This window comes from Momordica charantia, assembly GCF_013281855.1.
Source record: "Momordica charantia cultivar OHB3-1 chromosome 8 unlocalized genomic scaffold, Mcharantia_2.0 BLBB01000008.1, whole genome shotgun sequence".
NCBI classification, from domain to species: domain Eukaryota; kingdom Viridiplantae; phylum Streptophyta; class Magnoliopsida; order Cucurbitales; family Cucurbitaceae; genus Momordica; species Momordica charantia.
The window spans coordinates 57,152-76,241 of record NW_028275166.1 but is presented as its reverse complement, the minus strand read 5'-3'; the positions used below and the strand labels follow the sequence as shown (position 1 = coordinate 76,241).

Genomic DNA, 19,090 nt, shown 5'->3' with positions numbered 1-19,090 from the left:
CAGAGAAAAAGGGGGCGGAATGACGAAATTGTCCAGAGAATAGCATGGATTTGCGAAGCGGGGGACTGTCACGAGCTTTGCCACTGTCGTGTCCAAGATAATGGAGATAAATTTTTAATGATTCCAATAATGCAAAGTTGGATTCTTGTATTTCTATTTCTTTTTTCCCTAACAAAAACAAGATAACTAGCGAACAGGATTAAGACATTTTCGACTGAAAGACAGTGTGTTTGAAGCTTTACTCCACACGTTGTTATTATAAAAAAGAAACAAAAAAACAAAAAAAGAAAACTAATATTAATTCACGAGTAAATATCCAAACTTCAAAAGCGATGTCTAACCAATCAAAACACGACACGTGCACTTCTAAAACGCGGCTTCTGAAACTACCCCGCCATCTCCCTGTCTGTACTCTACCATCGCCTCTATTTTCCTACTTTTTCTTGCAAATAAATGACTTTTGAGGGGTAATCTACTATGTGGCTCTCGTCTCTCCCTTTTTCTTTTTATTTTATTTTTCTCCCTTCCTGTTTAATATATGCAATGGCACCTAATTAAGATAATTCACTCCCATCCCAGTTCCCTTTCTGTGCTCTTACCTTTTACTTGGTTGATTAATAATTACACGCTTCTTATATTTCTGTAATGGCCACATTTCTTGACTCCCCAAGGAATAGAGACCCAGGAAAGGCAGGATATCTCACAAAAAAATAAAACAGTAAAATATATGTAAGTGTACAACTGTACAAGTCAAGTTGATCTACGATTTTACTAATTCACCAAAGTATTTGTCCGATGGAAAATTAAATTTAAAAAACATCCAAATATCAGAAACTAAAACAACCTAACTTTATAATTTGGGGTCTCTGAAAACCACTATAAATTTCTGGCTACAACCGATCCCAACAACCTCACCAACATTCTCATCTCTTCTTGGTTGGAATACAAAAACAAAAGAAATGCCCGCGCCCCTTGTGGTTCCTCTCTATCTCTTTATCTTCTTCTTTTCAGCTATCAATGTAAGTCCATCTCCATTTCTGCAATTATTTCTCTTTACTTGAGTTTTTGTCCCCTCCTCTCCTCATACGCCCTTGTAATCTTTACATCATTTTGTTTTTTCTGCCTCTGCCAAAACAGGTTTCCGGCGCCGGCGAGGCGCCGACGGAGGATAACCCCTTTACTCCGAAAGCTTTCCTAATTCGTTACTGGAATAAAGAGGTGAGTAATGACCTGCCAAAGCCCACTTTTCTGTTCTCCAAGGTCTCCCCCTTGACCGCGGTGCAGTCGGCAGCCTTCGCCAAACTCGCAGCCCAAAATGCACTCTCCTCCCGCCTCCCCGAGTTCTGCTCCGCCGCAAACCTGCTCTGCTTCCCCGATTTGTCCCCTAGTTTGGCCAAGCACGACAAGGACTCCAGCTTCGCCGTCTATGCCAATAAGAACTTTACCAATTACGGCTCCCAAAGCCCTGGCGGAATCGACTCCTTCAAGAACTATTCACAGAGCGAAAACGTCGTGGTCGATTCCTTCAGGCGCTACAGCCACGAGTCGTTGGGCCACACGGACCAATTTACGAGCTACGGCACCGACACCAACGTACCGGACCAGAGCTTCAACACTTATGGCACCAAGGCCATCGGAGGCAACGGCAAGTTCACAAACTACGAACAATCCACGAATGTGCCCAATCTCCGATTTACGTCCTATTCCAGCGAGGCCACAGGAAGATCCCAATCGTTCAAGAGCTACAGCGAGAACGCGAACGCGGGAGATCAGTCGTTTGCCAACTATGGGAAACGTGGAAATGGGGGTCCGAACGAGTTCACGGGCTACGGGACCAACGCGAACGTAGTAGGGTCAGGGTTTTCGAGCTACGGGGCAGAGGGCAATGGCGCTAACGACACGTTCACCAATTACGGCAACGAGCAGAACAACCCACAAAATAACTTCAGGAGCTACGGCGAAGGTGGGAATGGAGCGATTGAAAGCTTCGCTAATTACAGGGACAAGGCGAATGTGGGGGATGATTCCTTCCAGTCCTACTCCAAGGACTCGAATTCGGCCGAGGTCAATTTCGCAAACTACGGGAAATCCTTCAACGAGGGGACGGACAAATTTAGCGGTTATGGTAAGAATGGAAATGGGCAAAGCGTGGGATTCAAGACCTATGGCGTGAATACGACGTTCAAAGATTACGCGAAAGAGGGAATTAGATTTGCGAAATACAGCAATGTGGGCTCTGGGTCTGGAGGTGGGAAAATGTGGGTGAACAGGTGGGTGGAGCCGGGTAAGTTCTTCCGGGAGTCGATGTTGAGGAAGGGGGCGGTGATGCCGATGCCGGACATCAGAGATAAAATGCCGAGAAGGTCGTTTTTGCCCCGATCTATTCTGTCGAAATTACCCTTTTCGAGTTCAAAACTGGGGGCGATGAAGCACATATTCCACGCCGGGGACAACTCGTCGATGGAGACCATGATGAGGGAGACAGTGACGGAGTGCGAGAGGGCGGCGAGCGCGGGGGAGACGAAGCGGTGCGTGGGGTCAATGGAGGACATGATAGACTTCGCGACGTCGGTGCTGGGGCGGAACTTGGCGGTCCGGACGACGGAGAACACGGAGGGATCCAAGGGGAAGATAATGATAGGGGCGGTGAAGGGGATAAACGGAGGGAGGGTAACGGAGTCGGTGTCTTGCCATCAGAGCCTGTTCCCTTACCTACTCTACTACTGCCACTCCGTGCCCAAGGTCCGGGTGTACGAAGCGGATTTGCTGGATCCGACCTCTAAAGCAAAGATCAACCGCGGAGTTGCCATCTGCCACTTGGACACCTCCGCCTGGAGTCCCGCTCACGGAGCCTTCATAGCTCTGGCTTCCGCCCCGGGTCGGGTCGAGGTGTGCCACTGGATATTCGAGAACGACATGACCTGGACCCCGGCCGACTGACCACCGGACTCCGGCCGGAATCTGGGACGCATGGTGTGCTTTTCTTTCCTTTTTCGACTGAAATCCCAATGGATTAAAAAATATATATTTTTTCCTTTTTGTTTTACCGTCTCCCAGTCCGAACTTGGCTTCTGGAAGAAGGGTGAATGTGATGGTTGCAAGTTAGTGTTGTTTAAAATTCGTGGAAGAAATGGAAGGGAATTTCATGGGAATTCGAATTACAAGTTAATGAATGTGTGAGGAGAGAGAGGTGGAAGTAAATAAAGGGGAGAAAGCAATTGTTTTGTTTGTGCGAAAAGATGAGATGTTGATGAGGTGGTCCTGTAGCCATGTCTATGTGCCTCGTCCCTCCGCTGCTTTGTTGTGTTGTGAGGGAAATGCCATAACACAGCTCACACTCTCTTTTAAACTTAAACTACTCTTGTCTTTTCTTTCTTTCTTTCTTCTTTTCTTTTTCTATGCCCATTCGTTTACTGTTTAATCACACAATTTCATAGCAGAAAAAGACGTTTTTACTTTTTCCCCTCCTTCACAACACTTATTATGTCTCACCCCAACTTTGAAAACTAAAGTATATTACCTAATAAACAAGATTTGAGACAGATGTTCTCTTTTTTGAGGTTGATGAGAACGGATAAAAAGACAAGGATAGCAATGAGCTCTAATTATACTTTGCATTTTGGAATCTAAGGCCTACTTCTTGTTCCAGTTTTGTTAAGAAATGGTAGCATTTGGCAGTTTTTTATTTTATTTTTAGGATTTGGAAACAATAAAACAAAAGTTGATCGTTTATTGTTCCCATTTCTAAGTTGGTCCAAAACATAAATAAGAATACAGTTTTATCATTTCTGAATCCATGGACGTTGGAGACATATAATTCTATTTTTAAGTAAACAGTACGTTACCAAGCAAATAATAAAACTTTTATTCTTTCATCCATGATCCAAGCATCTTGTCACATGCACGCACTCGACTATTTTTATTTTTCATGCTTCTCTTTTCATTTTAACATATAAGCTATCATAACTAACCACATTCATGCTTCCTCTTTTGGGTTTCCAATGCAGTGCATCCTCCAATTAGTCCACACAATCCACGATATATTTTTGTTTATTTAAAACACCAATAACATATTAACTTTTTTTTTGGGAAGAAAATAACATATTAACTTCAAACAACATGTACAAACACAAATTAATCCTATAAATCATTTAACCACCTACAAAAAAGACCTCTATAAAAAAATTCAACTAGCATTTGTGTGATCTTTGTTAAAATGCCCTTAAAATCCATGTAGGTGACTAATAACAAAAAAAAAAAAAATAGTTGTCAAAGTGAGCATGACTCAGTATATATTTCTCCATATATTGAACTAAAAAATAATAATAACAAAAAGGAGTTGGACATGACCAAATTTTACAATTGCGGAAAAAAAAGTTTATATTAAATATTTATTGTGAAGGTATCCATTTTTAAATTTAAACATGATTTTTAGTAGTTTCCTTGGTAGTAAAACTCCTCGTGAATTAAGAGGTTTTTTTAGCACGCACGTTAATTGATAGGTTTTTTCTTTTTATTTTTTGAGTGTGAAATATTCAAACTCACTATTTTTTGTTCAAATATTATTGTCTTTAACCCGTTGAATTATGTTTAAATTGACATGTAATTAATGGGTTATTTCATAGTAGAGTTGTAATGGAGATAAAAATCTTACAACATAACAGGTGATGACACCAGCACTCGTGGAGATAGAGTTCAAGCAAGGAGATGTGAAGGTGCGGTCTGGTAGAGTTTCTCATGGACCAATTATATTTTGTATATATTTTTATGGATATGAAGGGTCGTAAGGTTGGGTAGAGTAGGTGAGCATTAGCAAAAGATGAAAGTGAAAGGGCAACTCCTACACTTATTTTATTAAGTTGCAAATTATTATTATTCCTCGAGGGGAAGCAGGGTTGGTATTCCAATTTCTACCCTACCCCTTCCGTTTGAATTTATAATTTGAATTGATTTGCATTATTTTAAAAATATTTAAAAAATTTATATTGTTAAGGATACTGCATTGAAAATGATGAGAGACTTAACAGAGTTTAATAAATCCATTGACTACTTCTCTTATTACTAATTAATTTTTTGAATGAAATCTATAAATATTGAAATGATATCAATAGTTGAGTGGATAAGGTATTTATCATCCTTATAAAATTTTCTTTGAATAATAGTTAAAAATAATATTCTCATCTGCATGAATTATAGAACACATGTCTGGCATGTGTGGTAAAAAATCAAAGCAACACAATTAAAAATGGATAAAAACAGAAATCAAATCAGAGTTGTTAAAAAAAAAAGACAGAACTCTTTATTGTTAAAATTTACTTACTAATAATATTTCCTAGTTTGTCAGTGAAAAATAAGTCAACCACAATAATAAAAGAAAAATAAGAAAAGTACAAAAACGACACAAAATTTATAGTGGTTCACCCATCTAATCTTCTGCTCATATGTGAGTTCTACTATGATTATGAGATAAATACAATAGACAATAAAATCTCTCAAATTTAGAGGCATCAACAAAAGTCGTCACATGGTTTTTAGGAACTACAACCATACAATCCTAGAAAATACAAAATGGAAAACCTCACAATACTCTCGAGATTTGGCTGTTGACGATGTCATATAACACTGGGATCTCATCTTCTTGTTCTGCCAATACACTGCCACTATCGCTATTTTGATTTTGTGCAACAACACAAAATTGGTCGCCACTCTTTGTGGTTTCTTTTAATTGTCGGCTTAACCAAAAATTAAGAACTCCTTACCTATATAAGTGTACGACAAACCTAAAGAAAGAAAAAAATATTTGAATTATAGTGGTTCGATTCGATCATAATTGATCTACATCTGCGCCCTTTTTCACTATCTTCTATCAAATCGTCAATACAGAGCAATCAAACAGGTATACCCTGGACACGTGGAAGACCCCTATTGGTACTCCAAGGTGGCCCACGAGTCATGCCCAGCTCGGAGAGCCGAGATGGCAGCCACCAACGCCGACGAAAGCTTAAGTATGAGGGCCGAGGTGAACCTGGCCCAGGTCTGACCTACCAGGGAGCTCGGTAGGGGCCGATGTGAGCAACTGTCTGCGGCGTGATTATCGGGCGTAACCGTCGGTCCCGAGATCACCGGGTGTAATCGATGGTCCCGAGATTACCAAGTGTAACCGTCGCGAGATTAGCGGGACCATCACCCATAAGTAGAGGACCTCACTCCCCGATCAGGTAGGATGATTTCTGGCTTCGAACTAAACTTGGAATCCGACCTATACTGACTTGATCGTCGGAGTGCTCACCTTTTTGTGCAGGTCCGCCCAAAGGTTCAGGTCGGTACAGAGGCCGAGTTCGAGCTACAATCAGGAACACACTGTTGTGCACATCTTTGCATAAACAATACCCAATCCTCGCGGACATTTCAAACCTATCACAGACCTATCAGTTAACGGATCTGATAAAACACCCAGAAATTTTCAACTCCCCACCTTACTCTCACTCCCTAAAATACAGTTCACATTACCGAAAAACAAGTCTACCTTCAACCCCTCAATTTTTGCCCTGAAAACCTAAGGCTTAAACTGGAGAATAAATTTTTATGCTTGTCAATAGATGGATCCAGAACTTCTCAGTGGAGCTCCCATTATCGAGCTGGATAACCAACTCTATTCAGCATAACAAACTTCTTCATGTGCTGGCAGAAATTCACTGAGAGTGTAAATGTAAAAACGCTTCTGTATAAAAGTGAGTTGGATGCAAATGAACTCAGTCAGCATCCAGGTGTGCAGTAGTGTACAAGATGGAAGATGGTGAACAAAGCAAGTTAACCTTTAACTGTAGCTGAGCTGTTAAAGAATACATCAGCATGATTTAAAATATAAACAACATTAAATATGATTTTTTTATTGGTTGAAATTGTGAGTTTTGATAAGGTTATTTAATGATTGATTTTGAGCAAAAACTTAATTTTATGTGAAACTCGATTTCAAGTTTTTGAAAATTTTTACCTTAACTTACTATAAAAATGAGTGGGTGAATTAGTGACAATTGGATAAAGAGTAAAAATTGCAACTTGTAAATATAATTGGATGAAATTGAAAGTTTATTGTGAAAATTGATTTCTCGCAAGAGAAGTCATCTACCTGCGACTTACCGAGTCAAGACTTTCTTAACTATAGTCTTGGCAGTTAATATTCACTTTCCACTCAAAGATTCTTGTTATTGCTTCCACCCATCTTTTTCAAAAAAAAAAGTATTTAAAAAAAAAAAGAATTTTAAGTGTCTTGTTCAAGCAACTCAAGGGGAAAAAAAGGAAATGAAGTGGGAGGATTTATGGGTAATTTAATAGTTGTTTTTTTCAACAGAATTTGTAACCGAAAATTTTTATTATATTAGAGGCAAAACTTTTAAAATTTAAAAGAGCAAGGTCAAAATTAAAAATTGAATTTGGAGTTTGGTTAATTGTGAGAAATGGCATAACAAGAGAGAGCTGAGAAAATAAATGGACTTGGATCCATAAAAGGCCAAATGAAATCGAAAGAAGAATACAGAGAGATCACTCCGTGAGAAAAAACATATCCTGATCCGAGGTTGTGTGTATTTGGTTATTGAAGTTAGACCAACCCAAAATTTGATTTTGACATAATTTAACAGGCACTGGCAGTAAAGAAAAATAAGAATACAAATTAAGTTAGAAATGTGAATGATTAAGCTAATTGTTTTGATTGAGTTGTTCACTTGCACTTGCAGCGAGAGAGGAGAGGGTGCAAACTGCAAAGGCAGAGTTATGAAATTTTGAAAACACTGCTTCTCTGTTCTCTCAAACATTAATATGTATTAATGGCATTAACTTTGGGCATTAATATGTATTAATTGTAAGGGGCAGACTAAAAAGGAAGAGAATGGATTTTGCCAGTGGCACACGCGCATGACACAAGGAAGTATTTTTATTACTTGAAAAGGAAATATTACATGAATTGAGTACATGCTTCACAGTAGATGGTTGGGGATGACCAAGACGCCAATGCCAAATATCAAAGACAGATGGTATACATGGTATATCAGTAAAATTTGTAGATGACAAAGGAGGACTAATATTGAGATGATGAACCTGAGATGTAGAAATAGGATGAAAAGAGTTATCTGTAATGGAAGAAGAGCAGGGAGTCCATCAGAAACCTTGCCCTCGAGAAGTACTTGTCCAGTTTTGATGTCCTTTGCAAAGCAATAAAATGGGTGAAATTCAAAGAACACAATGTTGTCTTTAGCAAAGGTATAACACTAATTAGATTCTTGGTAATTTGGGGAACATGAAGAAGATTTGTAAGTAAAAATTTATGAGAAGAAGATGCAGTATCGGAAGGTTGAAGAACAGATGATCCAATATGATGAACTTTCAGACCTGTACCGTTTCCCACATGAACTTTGTTACTCCCAGAAGTTGCCAAAATCATTTGTTACATGTGTTGAAGCACCTGAGCCGGGATACCAGTTGGTATCTCTATTAAGATCCGGAGCAACCATCAGAGCATTCAATGGTGCTTGTTGTTGAGCCTGAGAAAAGGTATTGCATGAACGATTCATAAAAAATGTATTATTCATAGGAGTAAAAGAATGATTCGGTGTAGCATTATGTCCCTGATATGAACGATCAAACCGAAGGTAACATCGTAGCACTGTATGTCCAAACCGTCCACATAGCTGACATTGAACTCTAGAGTTATTATTCTGACGGCTACGATTTGATCGATTTCCTCCTCTTCCTCTGTTATTGTTCCAATTACCTCTATTTTCAGAAAAATTAGATGAGTTTGCTCTTTTTGGTTGCTCTGGCTGAGTAGTCAAGTTTATTGAGGGTAAGGACGCATTAGTAGTTACTATATTCCTCTCGTTTCTTCCTTCTTGTGCAAGAAGTAGAGAATAAACTTATTGCAATGATGGAGTACCGATTTTAGCAACAATTACATATACAGTAGGATCATAATCTGTTCCTAATCCTGCTAACAAATGCATAACATGATCTTCTTTGGACACTTTCTTTCCAGTCGCATTTAAAGAATCCACAATATTCTTTATTTTCAGGAAATACTCTTTGAGGCTAAGATTTCCTTTCTTTGTATTCTCTAACTTAGATTTTAATTGCATAACTCTGGCTAGATTTCTCGAAGAGAAAAGAGTATTAAGGACTGACCAGACTTCTTGTGCAGTTTCACACTCTAGCATTTGCGATAAGATTTCCTCAGACATCGATCCAAGAAGCCATGACGTGATCAGTTTATCTTGGCGTTTCCAGTTGATGAATTCTGGATTTGGACTCGGTACAGACGAAGATTCATCGGCCGATTGAACAAATTCGGACGGAATTTTCGCTTCAGGATCGATGAATTTCCCGAGTCCATGCCCTTGCAACGCCGTGGTTATTTGTAATCGCCAGAGTAAAAAATTCTCATCATTCAGTTTGATTGTTGAGATTTTGTTCCCAGGATTTACGATCGTTGAATTCTGATTCACTACTGTGGAATCAGTTTCGGATGAAGAAATCGCCATTGATTTAGGTCGTTTGACTCAAAGCTCTGATACCATAACAACTTTCTAAATAGAACTCTTAGATTCTAAAACAGAAACGGGAGAATAATTTTGACCACTTAGAATAGTACTCCTCAATTTATTATTAAAGTGATCAAGACAACAATAACCTCCAATATAACAACCCATCACAGTTAAAACAAATCCCCTCACAGTAATTCAATGTGCTCTCTTGACATGCAGCAAGGTTTTAATCGTTACCGCACCCATGGCCACCACCCACAGCAGCTTTGGTAACTATTTAAGTAGTCCAGAGATCTTAATTTAAAAAATATATAATTTTATTAAAAATTTCACAATTGTAAAGGTGGCCCATTTCTGTAGAATTCTTATTACCGGGAACGGAGTTAATTCAAAGAACACCTAAAAAAAATTAAGTTAAAGTAGCAAACACTCTATTATTCAAATTAGTCTTGGTATGGTCTTTTTTTTTTTTTTTTTAAATATGGTTTGGTCTATTTTACCTGAAGATGAGCAATCATAGTCTTGTGTACGTGTCTATAGAGATTTAAATCTGGTTTGGTCTATTTTACCGGTATTTTGGAGCGGGTCCCACTTGTTTTCTACTTAATACTACGTGTGATTATTGTGGAAATGGTTGAGTTGGGAGTTATAGGAGGTTAAGGGGCAATTTTGTTACCTAGGTTCTTTGCCCCCACTTAGGTGGATGTTGGGAGGCCAACTGTGCATGGCCGACCGGTTAGAATGATTTCGAGAAGGCCGACTTAATAGGTCAGGACCAAAAAACTTAGGTAAAAAGTGGAAATGCTAGGACTTCATTGTTGAAGGCAAAGAAGGGACCGGTCAAACGTATAGACCGGAGGTCGTATAAGGGAGTCTGACGCGAGCAGGGAAATATCCGGATAGGACCAATTGTTACGGGGCAGTACATCTCGAACCACCTACAATCTTTCCCAACTCAACGAATTCGTGCAATAATTTCATATGTAGTGCTAAGTGGAAAATAAATGGGACCCGCTCTTAAAAGCCTATAAACACGAAAGAGATAATAAAAATTAAAAAAAAAAAGAGGAAAGAAAGGTATATTGGCATGATTTTCTTTATTTGCATTTTTCATGTTCATGCATTCCAAATCCCAAATAATAATAATAATAATAATAATAAATACGGCAAAGCAATGGTGGCTGAAAATGCATAGATTTAGAATCTAGTCTCTAATATTTCTAATGCAAAAGGATTTAAATTTCTCATGAGGAGATAATGCACTCTTCTTTGGGAGTTCAATTCTAAAATCTTTACTCGCAAGTTTTACTTCTCCTTTACTTCTTTTCTGCTAAATCGAATAGGTGATTCTTTTACCGCACAGTTTGTAGCAGTCTTAGACAATTGAAAATAACTATGACAGTTAAAAAGATTTTTTTAAAAAAAAAACATTTTTATGTTTTTAAAATTAAAATTTGAAAATTTAAAATGATAAAAAAAATTTGACAAATGTACTATTTCATGTTATAAACTTATTTATTTTTATTATTAAAATTAGAAATTAAAAAATATAATATATTATAATATATATGTTAATAAATTAATTAATATTATTTTAGATTAAAATAAGTATTTTGTTGGTAAATGCATTAATTTACAAATATATTTCTAAACCATAAACACTTTAACAATTTTTTAAATTGTGATTTAATTTTCGAATCTAATACCAAATACAAATATGAAAATACAAAAAACATGAATTACAATAATTCATTTTTGATTGGATTCATTATTTTTAAATTTGTTTGTTTTCAAATCTTCGACCAAAGGTCGAATATCATGAAATATTGATATTTTAAATAGAATTTACATGAAACAATTACTAGGACCCATCTCAATATTAAATAATTATTAAAATATATAATTGGTAAATTGGGAGGAAATCTTCAAACGTGCTAAATCCATTAAATCCCTTAAAATTTACACTTTCCAAAATTGAAAAATCTTTAAATACCAAACTTTTGAAACCTCCATTCTTCTTCCTCGTTTTTCTTTCCTTCCTCCGACCGTTGGGTTTCCTTCCTCTGAACCTCCGTTCCTCTTCTCCGACCGTCATTGCTGTCTCCCTTCCTCTCTGGCAGCTCCGCTTTTCTTTGTTGCAAATTATTTCATCTTCGGTCGCCTTCGCAAAAGCATTTCATCTTCGACCACCTTTGCAAGAGCATTTCATTCCGTCAGTTCCTATTCTCCAGTAGTTTCTGCCTGCATTCGTCTTCCGTCGACGTCCTCCATTTTTCTCAGTCGCTAGAGCAGTTCATCTCCAATTTGAAGGATTTGCACTCCACTTGATAAGTTTCAATTTCTGATTTCGTTTGTTTGAAATATTGTATATGTGAGGATATATATATAGTATAGTGATTATATTAGGATATATATTATAACTCAAGTTTTATATATCCGGATAAATACTGATGGTGATTTAAAACTAAAAATCTGTTGGATATATACTGCCTACACTATTATACTGGTAGATATATACCGTTAGTGATTTACATCTTGACTTTCTGATGTTTCTATTATTCTGTGGATATATATTGATTGTGATTTACATTCTGCCTACAATTTTTACATTGTGCCTACATACTGAAAATGTCTTATGGTACCTATCTAACTCTAAGTATTAACTATTTTGAATTAAAGCAATAACTAAAGGAGAAAGTTATAAGATATCGAAGTTTATACGGGATTTAGATTATATCGGATAAATTTTATATCTCGAAAAGTTTAGTCTATGTTATACCGAATATATTGTATATTCAATATGTTATACTTATTACCCTGTCTTATAGAATTTCATAGATATAGTGATTGAAATTTCAAAAGTACAAGTAGAATATATGTTATAATAACAAAATTATAATTTATACCCATATATAGAAATAGCTAAACTGTAATTTAAAAAAAGAAAATAACATTCATTCATACCCGTATTTCCTTCGATGTAATAGATAAACTGTGTTTTTCTTCTCCTTTGAATATTAGAGTTAATCAATACGTATTTCCCATTAATTATCTTCTGTTAAAGGATAAATAACACAAAAAAGTAATAAAATTAGACATTTGAAAACTAGCGGGAGCCATAGATGACCTCAAACACAGTACAAATAAGACTTTGCCAAATTAATCAGCATCTAAACCTCATAAAATTGATTTCATTCAAACAAACCTTGCATTCAAACAACACAATAAAACAATGTGAACGACTGTGCAAATATTCAAGCAATATGGATATGAATGAATGAACTATACTTGTTGAAATATTCAAGCAATCAAATAAAAAACTAAAACTCAAAGAATGAGTATAAGGAAGAATTGTACCAGTCAAGGAGTAGTAGAAATGAGAATGATGAGAAGATGTTGCCCCCACAATAATTAAGATTTGGATATTTTTTAATTAATAATATTGGTAAATAAAGAAACTCAATCTTTTTGAATAGATAAATTAAGAGGTTTCATGAGTGAATTAAGAGATTTGAATGGAAAATTAATATGAGACCTACAATAATTAAAAGATTATTATAATAATTTATGAAATTAAATATTTTATATTAAAAAACAAATAACTATAATAAATATAAATACAATATTTATGAGTAAATTCGAAACTAAAATAAGATCCAAAATCTAAAAGTATAAAATTAAAATTTTATACTAAATAAATTTCTAAAACAACACTCCAAACAGACCCACTATAATTTCTGTAGTACTTCTGGGCTTTTCTTTCTTCGGCCGTCAGCACTCCCGATCTTGGTCAGACGATTTGGATTTTGGAGGACAGACGAAGGCCCAGCGTGGAATAGCCCGAGGAAATTCCATAAGCTAACCCCTAGCGCCAACGGATCTAAGTTTTCCTCCGAGGGTCAGCTCCTCTTCTAATTCTATTCTAACAGAGAGCCAAGGAAATATGGCGGCTTGCTGTACCTGGAAAACCCTACGAATGTCCTCCTCTTCCACAAGAACTCTCATTTGCCGTTCCTCTTCCTCATCGTCTGCGTCCCATTTTGTGTCCAGACCCACTAAGCCTACTGGACTTCCTTCTGCTAAGCCGGCAGCATCTCCCCGTTTCTCTGTTCAGAAGCTTACCAACCTCAGGTAAGTAGGTTTTCTCATTCTTGTTTCTGTTACGGCATTCGCTCTTTTTCGATGTTGAAACAACAATCTTTCTCCAAAAAAAAAAAAAAAGATGTTAAAACAGCATTAATGAGTGATTTAAGGTCGTCTTATTGACTCTAAGATTTGATATTTCTCAATTTTCATAGAGAGCATTTAAGTTACTTTGCCATACCGTTTTCCTTTCTCTTCTTTTTAGTTTTTACTAGTTTCTTGGATTTGATCCATGTCATGATCGGCTTCTATTTCCCTTAAAAGGTGGCCATTTTCCTCTTCTGAAACCCAGTATAGTATTGACCCCAGTTTCTTAAGTACAATTACTGGGTTAACTCGTCTGTTTTTTTCCCATTTCACGTTCAATTTGAGGGATTCTCTGCATTCCTCTACTTTCTGAAGATGATAATCACGACGGCTCATGAGTTTTTATGCGAAATGTGCCTACTCTTTCAGGCTTCCAGTGGAGCTGTCAAGTGTGCAGTCGCTAATGCCACTGCACAGTGTTACTGCTTCTGCCTTATTTACTTCGTTGCTTTCTTTGCATAACAACAGTTGGGGTTGTCTATCTGAAGGTAACCTTTCAATTTTTATCTCCACTTCCATACATTCAAAATGAGCTCACCTAAAATTTCCAACTCGTCTACTTATTACGTTTATTTCATAGTAGTTTATCAAGCTAAGGGGTGGAATACCACAAAGGGAAAGGGTCTAATTTTATTATTATTATTATTTTAATTTGTACATGCCTTATTAAACCACCCATAAGAACTATATTTTCACTTTCATCTGGATAATATCCAACAACGACTCCATTGAGTGAATAATGTGCTCGGTCTTGTACCCATATGTTCTCCCGTCCTACATCAAAAAAGAAAAAAAGAACGTCTCATGTAATAAATATACGGTAATGCCTTCTAATTGTCAGTGTTAACCTTTTCATTTCCGTCTTTATGTTAAATTACTGCTACTCTTAAAAGTTAAAAGTTAAACGCTTAATTGCTTCTATTTGATTAGAGTTAATTTAATATTTTGGATTGGTTTTGCTATTTTCTGTGAGATTGAATTTTAGTTTGTTAATGTCGTTCAATACATAGAGTCATAGACCGTTGATTTTAAAATGTTGAAGGATGCAAGGATTGTTTTACAGCATCTCTTGCTTCAATTCCATTTTAAGTTACTACTAATTCCAAAAAGCATGCTTACGATAAATCGTGGTTTAACCCCATGAGTTGGTCAAGTATGCATACTAATTCCATTGTATGCCTTTTTTTCCTCAAAAAAAAAAAAAAATCTTGATAAGAAACAAAAACTAGTTACAAACTTTCAACTTTCTACATAAAAAAACCAAAAAATAAACAGAAAAATGAAAAAGACCCTCCCATACCGCAAACTAATATAGATACAGCCTTGAAATTACACGATAATGATCTTACTTTAATAGAAGCAAAACTATTAATAATAAAACTATGGGAACTTACATAAAACTTTTATATTTGGGTTAATCTTAGTGATAGATTAATTTTGAAAAGATTTGGAGAAAGACACGAAAGAGCTTCATGAACTTGATTGTCTCTACAATCTTTCTTCCCATGGAACAGACTTTCAGAAGATCCTCTTGTTTCTTTCATACCAAATAGTGGAGATTCTAGCTTATCTGCTTTTAAATGGAGTACCTTTCCTTTCCAAGTTATGATGAGCACATTCATTGATTTAGTGTAGAGTTATAGTAGACCCACTCCACTTTCTATAACGTGGTTTACTAGTTCCTTCTGGGCCATCCGATAACGTGATTTACTAAAAAACACTGCAATTTGAGTTAACCCTGAAATTTAATAATTATAAAAAGAATTAGAGAAAGAACATCTGGAAGAAGTGTAAATTTAGCCAGCTCAACCAATTCCTCCAAACCCATTTTTCTTGCCATTGAATATTCAGAAGTTCCTCACAAGCCGGATGTTCCTAAGGGTTTCTTTTACTGCATTTATCCATAGAATTTTCACTTTCCTTCTCAATTTATGGCCCCACGAAATCTACATAGTAGTTAGTACCCCCTTTTGTTGTTCCCCCAAACTCATGGCACATGGAATTGTTTCAGTAAAAATTCCCAACATTTCCTGCTGTAACAGCCTTAGAGATGGTGTTTTAACATTTTCTTCAGTTTCACAATAAAATGCAGACCCGTTTGGTTGTAGAGTAGTAATATTGTGATATCTCTTTTGAAATTTCTCCGCCATATTTAATACTTTTAGATACATGGTTCGGAAGAGAAATTTAATTTTGGTTAAAATACTATTTTGGTCCAGGTACTTTTAACTTTGGTTTATTTTGGTCCCTGTATCTTCAAAATGTTCATTTTGGTCTATGTATTTTCAATTTTGGTTTATTTTTGTTCGCTTTACTTTCAAAATGTTCGTTTTAGTCCTTGTAATTTTTAAAAATGACCATTTTGGTCCATTAATTTTATTTTTAATCTCATTTTTTCTATCACAACTTCAACAGATACTACACTCCTTATATTTATTAAAATGTAACCATGACTTTATATTAGATTTCCTTGTGTAGAATTTGTGTCAAAATTTTCCAAATAGGGACAAGGACTAAATTGAACATTTTGAAAGTGTACGAACTAAATTAAACTATAGTTGAAAGTACATGGACCAAAATGAACATTTCGAAAGTACATGGACTAAAATGAACCAAAACAGAAAGTATAAGGGCTAAAATAATATTTGAACTTTTAATTTTCTTGAGATCCATTTAATTCTAAAGTACCATACGCATGATTTTACCTATCAGTTTCTTGTAAAGGTTAATATTATTGCATACCTTTCTTTTTTCAAAACAGGAGACATTTCGTTGCAGCAATGCATGTAATGCATGCTACAACCTAAACCATAAATAATTCTTTTATATGAAAACTCCCCAATTGGAAATTGGAATTATAAATTTGAGAACTATAATTACAAAAAGAACTTGACAGAGCACTTTAACCGGATACATAATGCTTCACTTTTTCAACTCTTTCTTCCAAGTTGTTCCTTTTCCCTTGAAAGAATTCGTTGGTTTCTCTTGAAGACTCTGACTATGTTATCCTAGAGTACTTTTACTCCTTTTTAAACTAAATCATCATCCTACTAACTGACTGAAATTATTCTTAGGACTATAACCAAACATCTAAAGGGCAGCCGAAACATTGAAAAAAGAATTCTCAACATTCTGTTCTACAGGAACAATGAGAAGAATAGATGTGGCTGATTCTCTTTTTCCCTTCATGCATAATATGCAGCAATTAGGTCTAAGGACAGGGTTAGAACTTTTCCTCTGTCAGTTGTATCACGATTTCCAAAGCAAAGCATTAACTTCCTTCAGGCTTTTCAATTTTTGTAACGGTTTCATCAATACCTTTGGCTTTGACATTAGAACAGACAAATCGAGCTCCTGAATCTAAGATTTCACTGGGAAAGTGAGTAGTGTCCAGAAGTCTCTAAGTCCAGCTCTTTTTATCTTCCCTTTGACCTGAAGCAAATTCTTCAAGTTGGTTTAACAAAGCCTTAACCTCACCCATTTCTTCCTCCAGCATCTTCAAGCCACAATTCCAGGAAAGCATAAACTTGTGATATTTCTATTAACCTTGGTAATTTAATAGCAAGTGATTCATAACCGATCCATATATGATTCATCCTTCCAAAAATAAGTCTTCCTCTTGTTTTGAATATGACACTTTAAATTGCATACATTTTTACTTTTTTTATGCCACTCATATTCATCATTGTCATAGATGGTTGCCATTATATTATGCCACAACTCGTTTTTCTAAATCTCCACACCCATTTTGAAGGTAAAGCTTCATTCTTTTTCCTTAGGTTTCTAATTCCCAATCCACTACAAAAGGTTTTGAACATTATGATGCCACCATCGATTCCCTCATTTTGCCTTATTTGTTCCCTTCGCTGAGAGAAATTTCCTATATTTCTCTCTAAGAATGCAACCTGACATGTAACACCTGGGAATGGCTGATAGCACCCTTTGCACATCGTCAACTCGTTCTCTTTTGATAGACAAAACAATCTCCATTTTTCCTACCTGCTCAATGTATTATTAACCATTGGTGGCCAAAAAATAGCTTTTATAGGATTAACCCCCGAGTGGCATTTTCAAATAATTCATTGGAAGATTTCCATCCTAACTTTACTCCTCGAATAATGTTCTTGTGTAATGAAAATCTTTGCATCCCAACTCGTAATTTTGGAAGAAAAAAATAGAATGGTCGTGACTGCGGTACTTTGGAAGTCCCGGGATTTACCCTTTTTCTCTTCCCTTTTTTCCCCCACAAATTTTGTTTAGAAAGTTTTGTTTGTATTTTGTGTTGTACAGGATTTGCTACACCGCTATAACATGTCTGGGACCTCCAGTTTCATTGCCAGATGGAATCGTGAATAGGGGATTTTGTTTTAGTGCATGTTTTTTTATGTTACAAATTGAGTTGGATGTTCCTACTCCAAGAAGAGGCTGTCTCACTTTTCCGGAGTTTACGAACCATGATAGAGTTGGGAGGTGACAGAATATTCCTGTATGCCTTCTTTGATAAAAGTTTTGCGGAAAAAGTAGGATATTGAGATCTCAGCAACACCAATGACATTGAATAATTGTATCATCTCTTTACTGTGGTGAATTTGATGTCTGTAACATCCAATTGGTCAGTCGTGAACTGTGTTTTATAATTATATCCTGCACAATTTACTTTAAGCTAAACCCAACGATATTAGTTTCATTATCATTAGGTGCCTACTCCTGCAGGCCAGAGGAAGCCACCATACACATTCTTTAATTGTCGTTATCTTACGAGATTTCGTGAGTTTACTGTTTTACTAAATATAAAATATCTTGTAACTTGTAATATATTTCAAAATTATTTTTAAATATTTGATGAAAAGAGTCGGAATGGAGTTGTCTATCAAATAAATGATCTCTAAGTTCGTCTATCGTATCAGCCAAATTAATCAGAAGTATCTCATATTTTTTTGAACTATCGTATTTTAAATATTAATGGTTTTGTAAAATCTGAATTCCACGTGAAATATTTTAGAAATTGATTTTAAAGTATCATATCTCAAAGCTGGAAAGTGGGGAAAGAAAAGCTTCTACGAGCTTATCTGAATGTCGTTTTTGACGAAATAATAATTTAAGAAGTAAATTTCTAGAGATATCGTATTTTAAATAATAATTAGAGTTTACGGGCAGTGATTGTTTTTTGACAGGTGTTGCTTGTGAAAAATACTTTAATTTAATTTATTTTTCCTTAAAAAATATATTTTTGTCTTAAATTATTAAATTAAGTTTTTTTCTTTTCTTTTATGGTTTAAACAAAGTTATAAAAAGAAAAGGGAAACATGGAATAATAAATGATC

At 35.8% G+C, this 19,090-nt stretch overlaps 2 protein-coding genes and 1 long non-coding RNA gene across 3 annotated transcripts; 2 read left to right on the top strand and 1 right to left on the bottom strand.

The window, feature by feature from the left end:
* The first annotated feature begins 859 nt into the window (after positions 1–859).
* On the top strand, positions 860–3,375 carry LOC111025560 (polygalacturonase-1 non-catalytic subunit beta). Its single transcript, XM_022303438.2, has 2 exons — positions 860–1,019; positions 1,138–3,375. Exons 1-2 carry the CDS (start codon positions 960–962, stop codon positions 2,938–2,940), a joined length of 1,863 nt encoding a protein of 620 aa, XP_022159130.2. The 5' UTR covers positions 860–959; the 3' UTR covers positions 2,941–3,375.
* A 4,540-nt stretch (positions 3,376–7,915) lies between these two features.
* On the bottom strand, positions 7,916–9,637 carry LOC111025572 (uncharacterized). The gene is made up of 2 exons (XR_015792963.1): positions 9,178–9,637; positions 7,916–8,540 (listed from the first exon to the last, which is right to left on the bottom strand). It is a non-coding gene; the product is annotated as an uncharacterized LOC111025572 (long non-coding RNA).
* A 3,692-nt stretch (positions 9,638–13,329) lies between these two features.
* On the top strand, positions 13,330–18,428 carry LOC111025568 (uncharacterized). Its single transcript, XM_022303449.2, has 3 exons — positions 13,330–13,667; positions 14,136–14,254; positions 18,057–18,428. Exons 1-3 carry the CDS (start codon positions 13,480–13,482, stop codon positions 18,074–18,076), a joined length of 327 nt encoding a protein of 108 aa, XP_022159141.1. The 5' UTR covers positions 13,330–13,479; the 3' UTR covers positions 18,077–18,428.
* Positions 18,429–19,090: the final 662 nt, after the last annotated feature.

Coding starts and splice junctions, on each gene's coding strand:
- LOC111025560 (XM_022303438.2), top strand. CDS start 960: ATGCCCGCGCCCCTTGTGGTTCCTCTCTATCTCTTTATCTTCTTCTTT. Junction 1,020..1,137: donor TCTTCTTTTCAGCTATCAAT/GTAAGTCCATCT, acceptor CTGCCAAAACAG/GTTTCCGGCGCCGGCGAGGC.
- LOC111025568 (XM_022303449.2), top strand. CDS start 13,480: ATGGCGGCTTGCTGTACCTGGAAAACCCTACGAATGTCCTCCTCTTCC. Junction 13,668..14,135: donor CAGAAGCTTACCAACCTCAG/GTAAGTAGGTTT, acceptor CTACTCTTTCAG/GCTTCCAGTGGAGCTGTCAA. Junction 14,255..18,056: donor TTGGGGTTGTCTATCTGAAG/GTAACCTTTCAA, acceptor TGTGTTGTACAG/GATTTGCTACACCGCTATAA.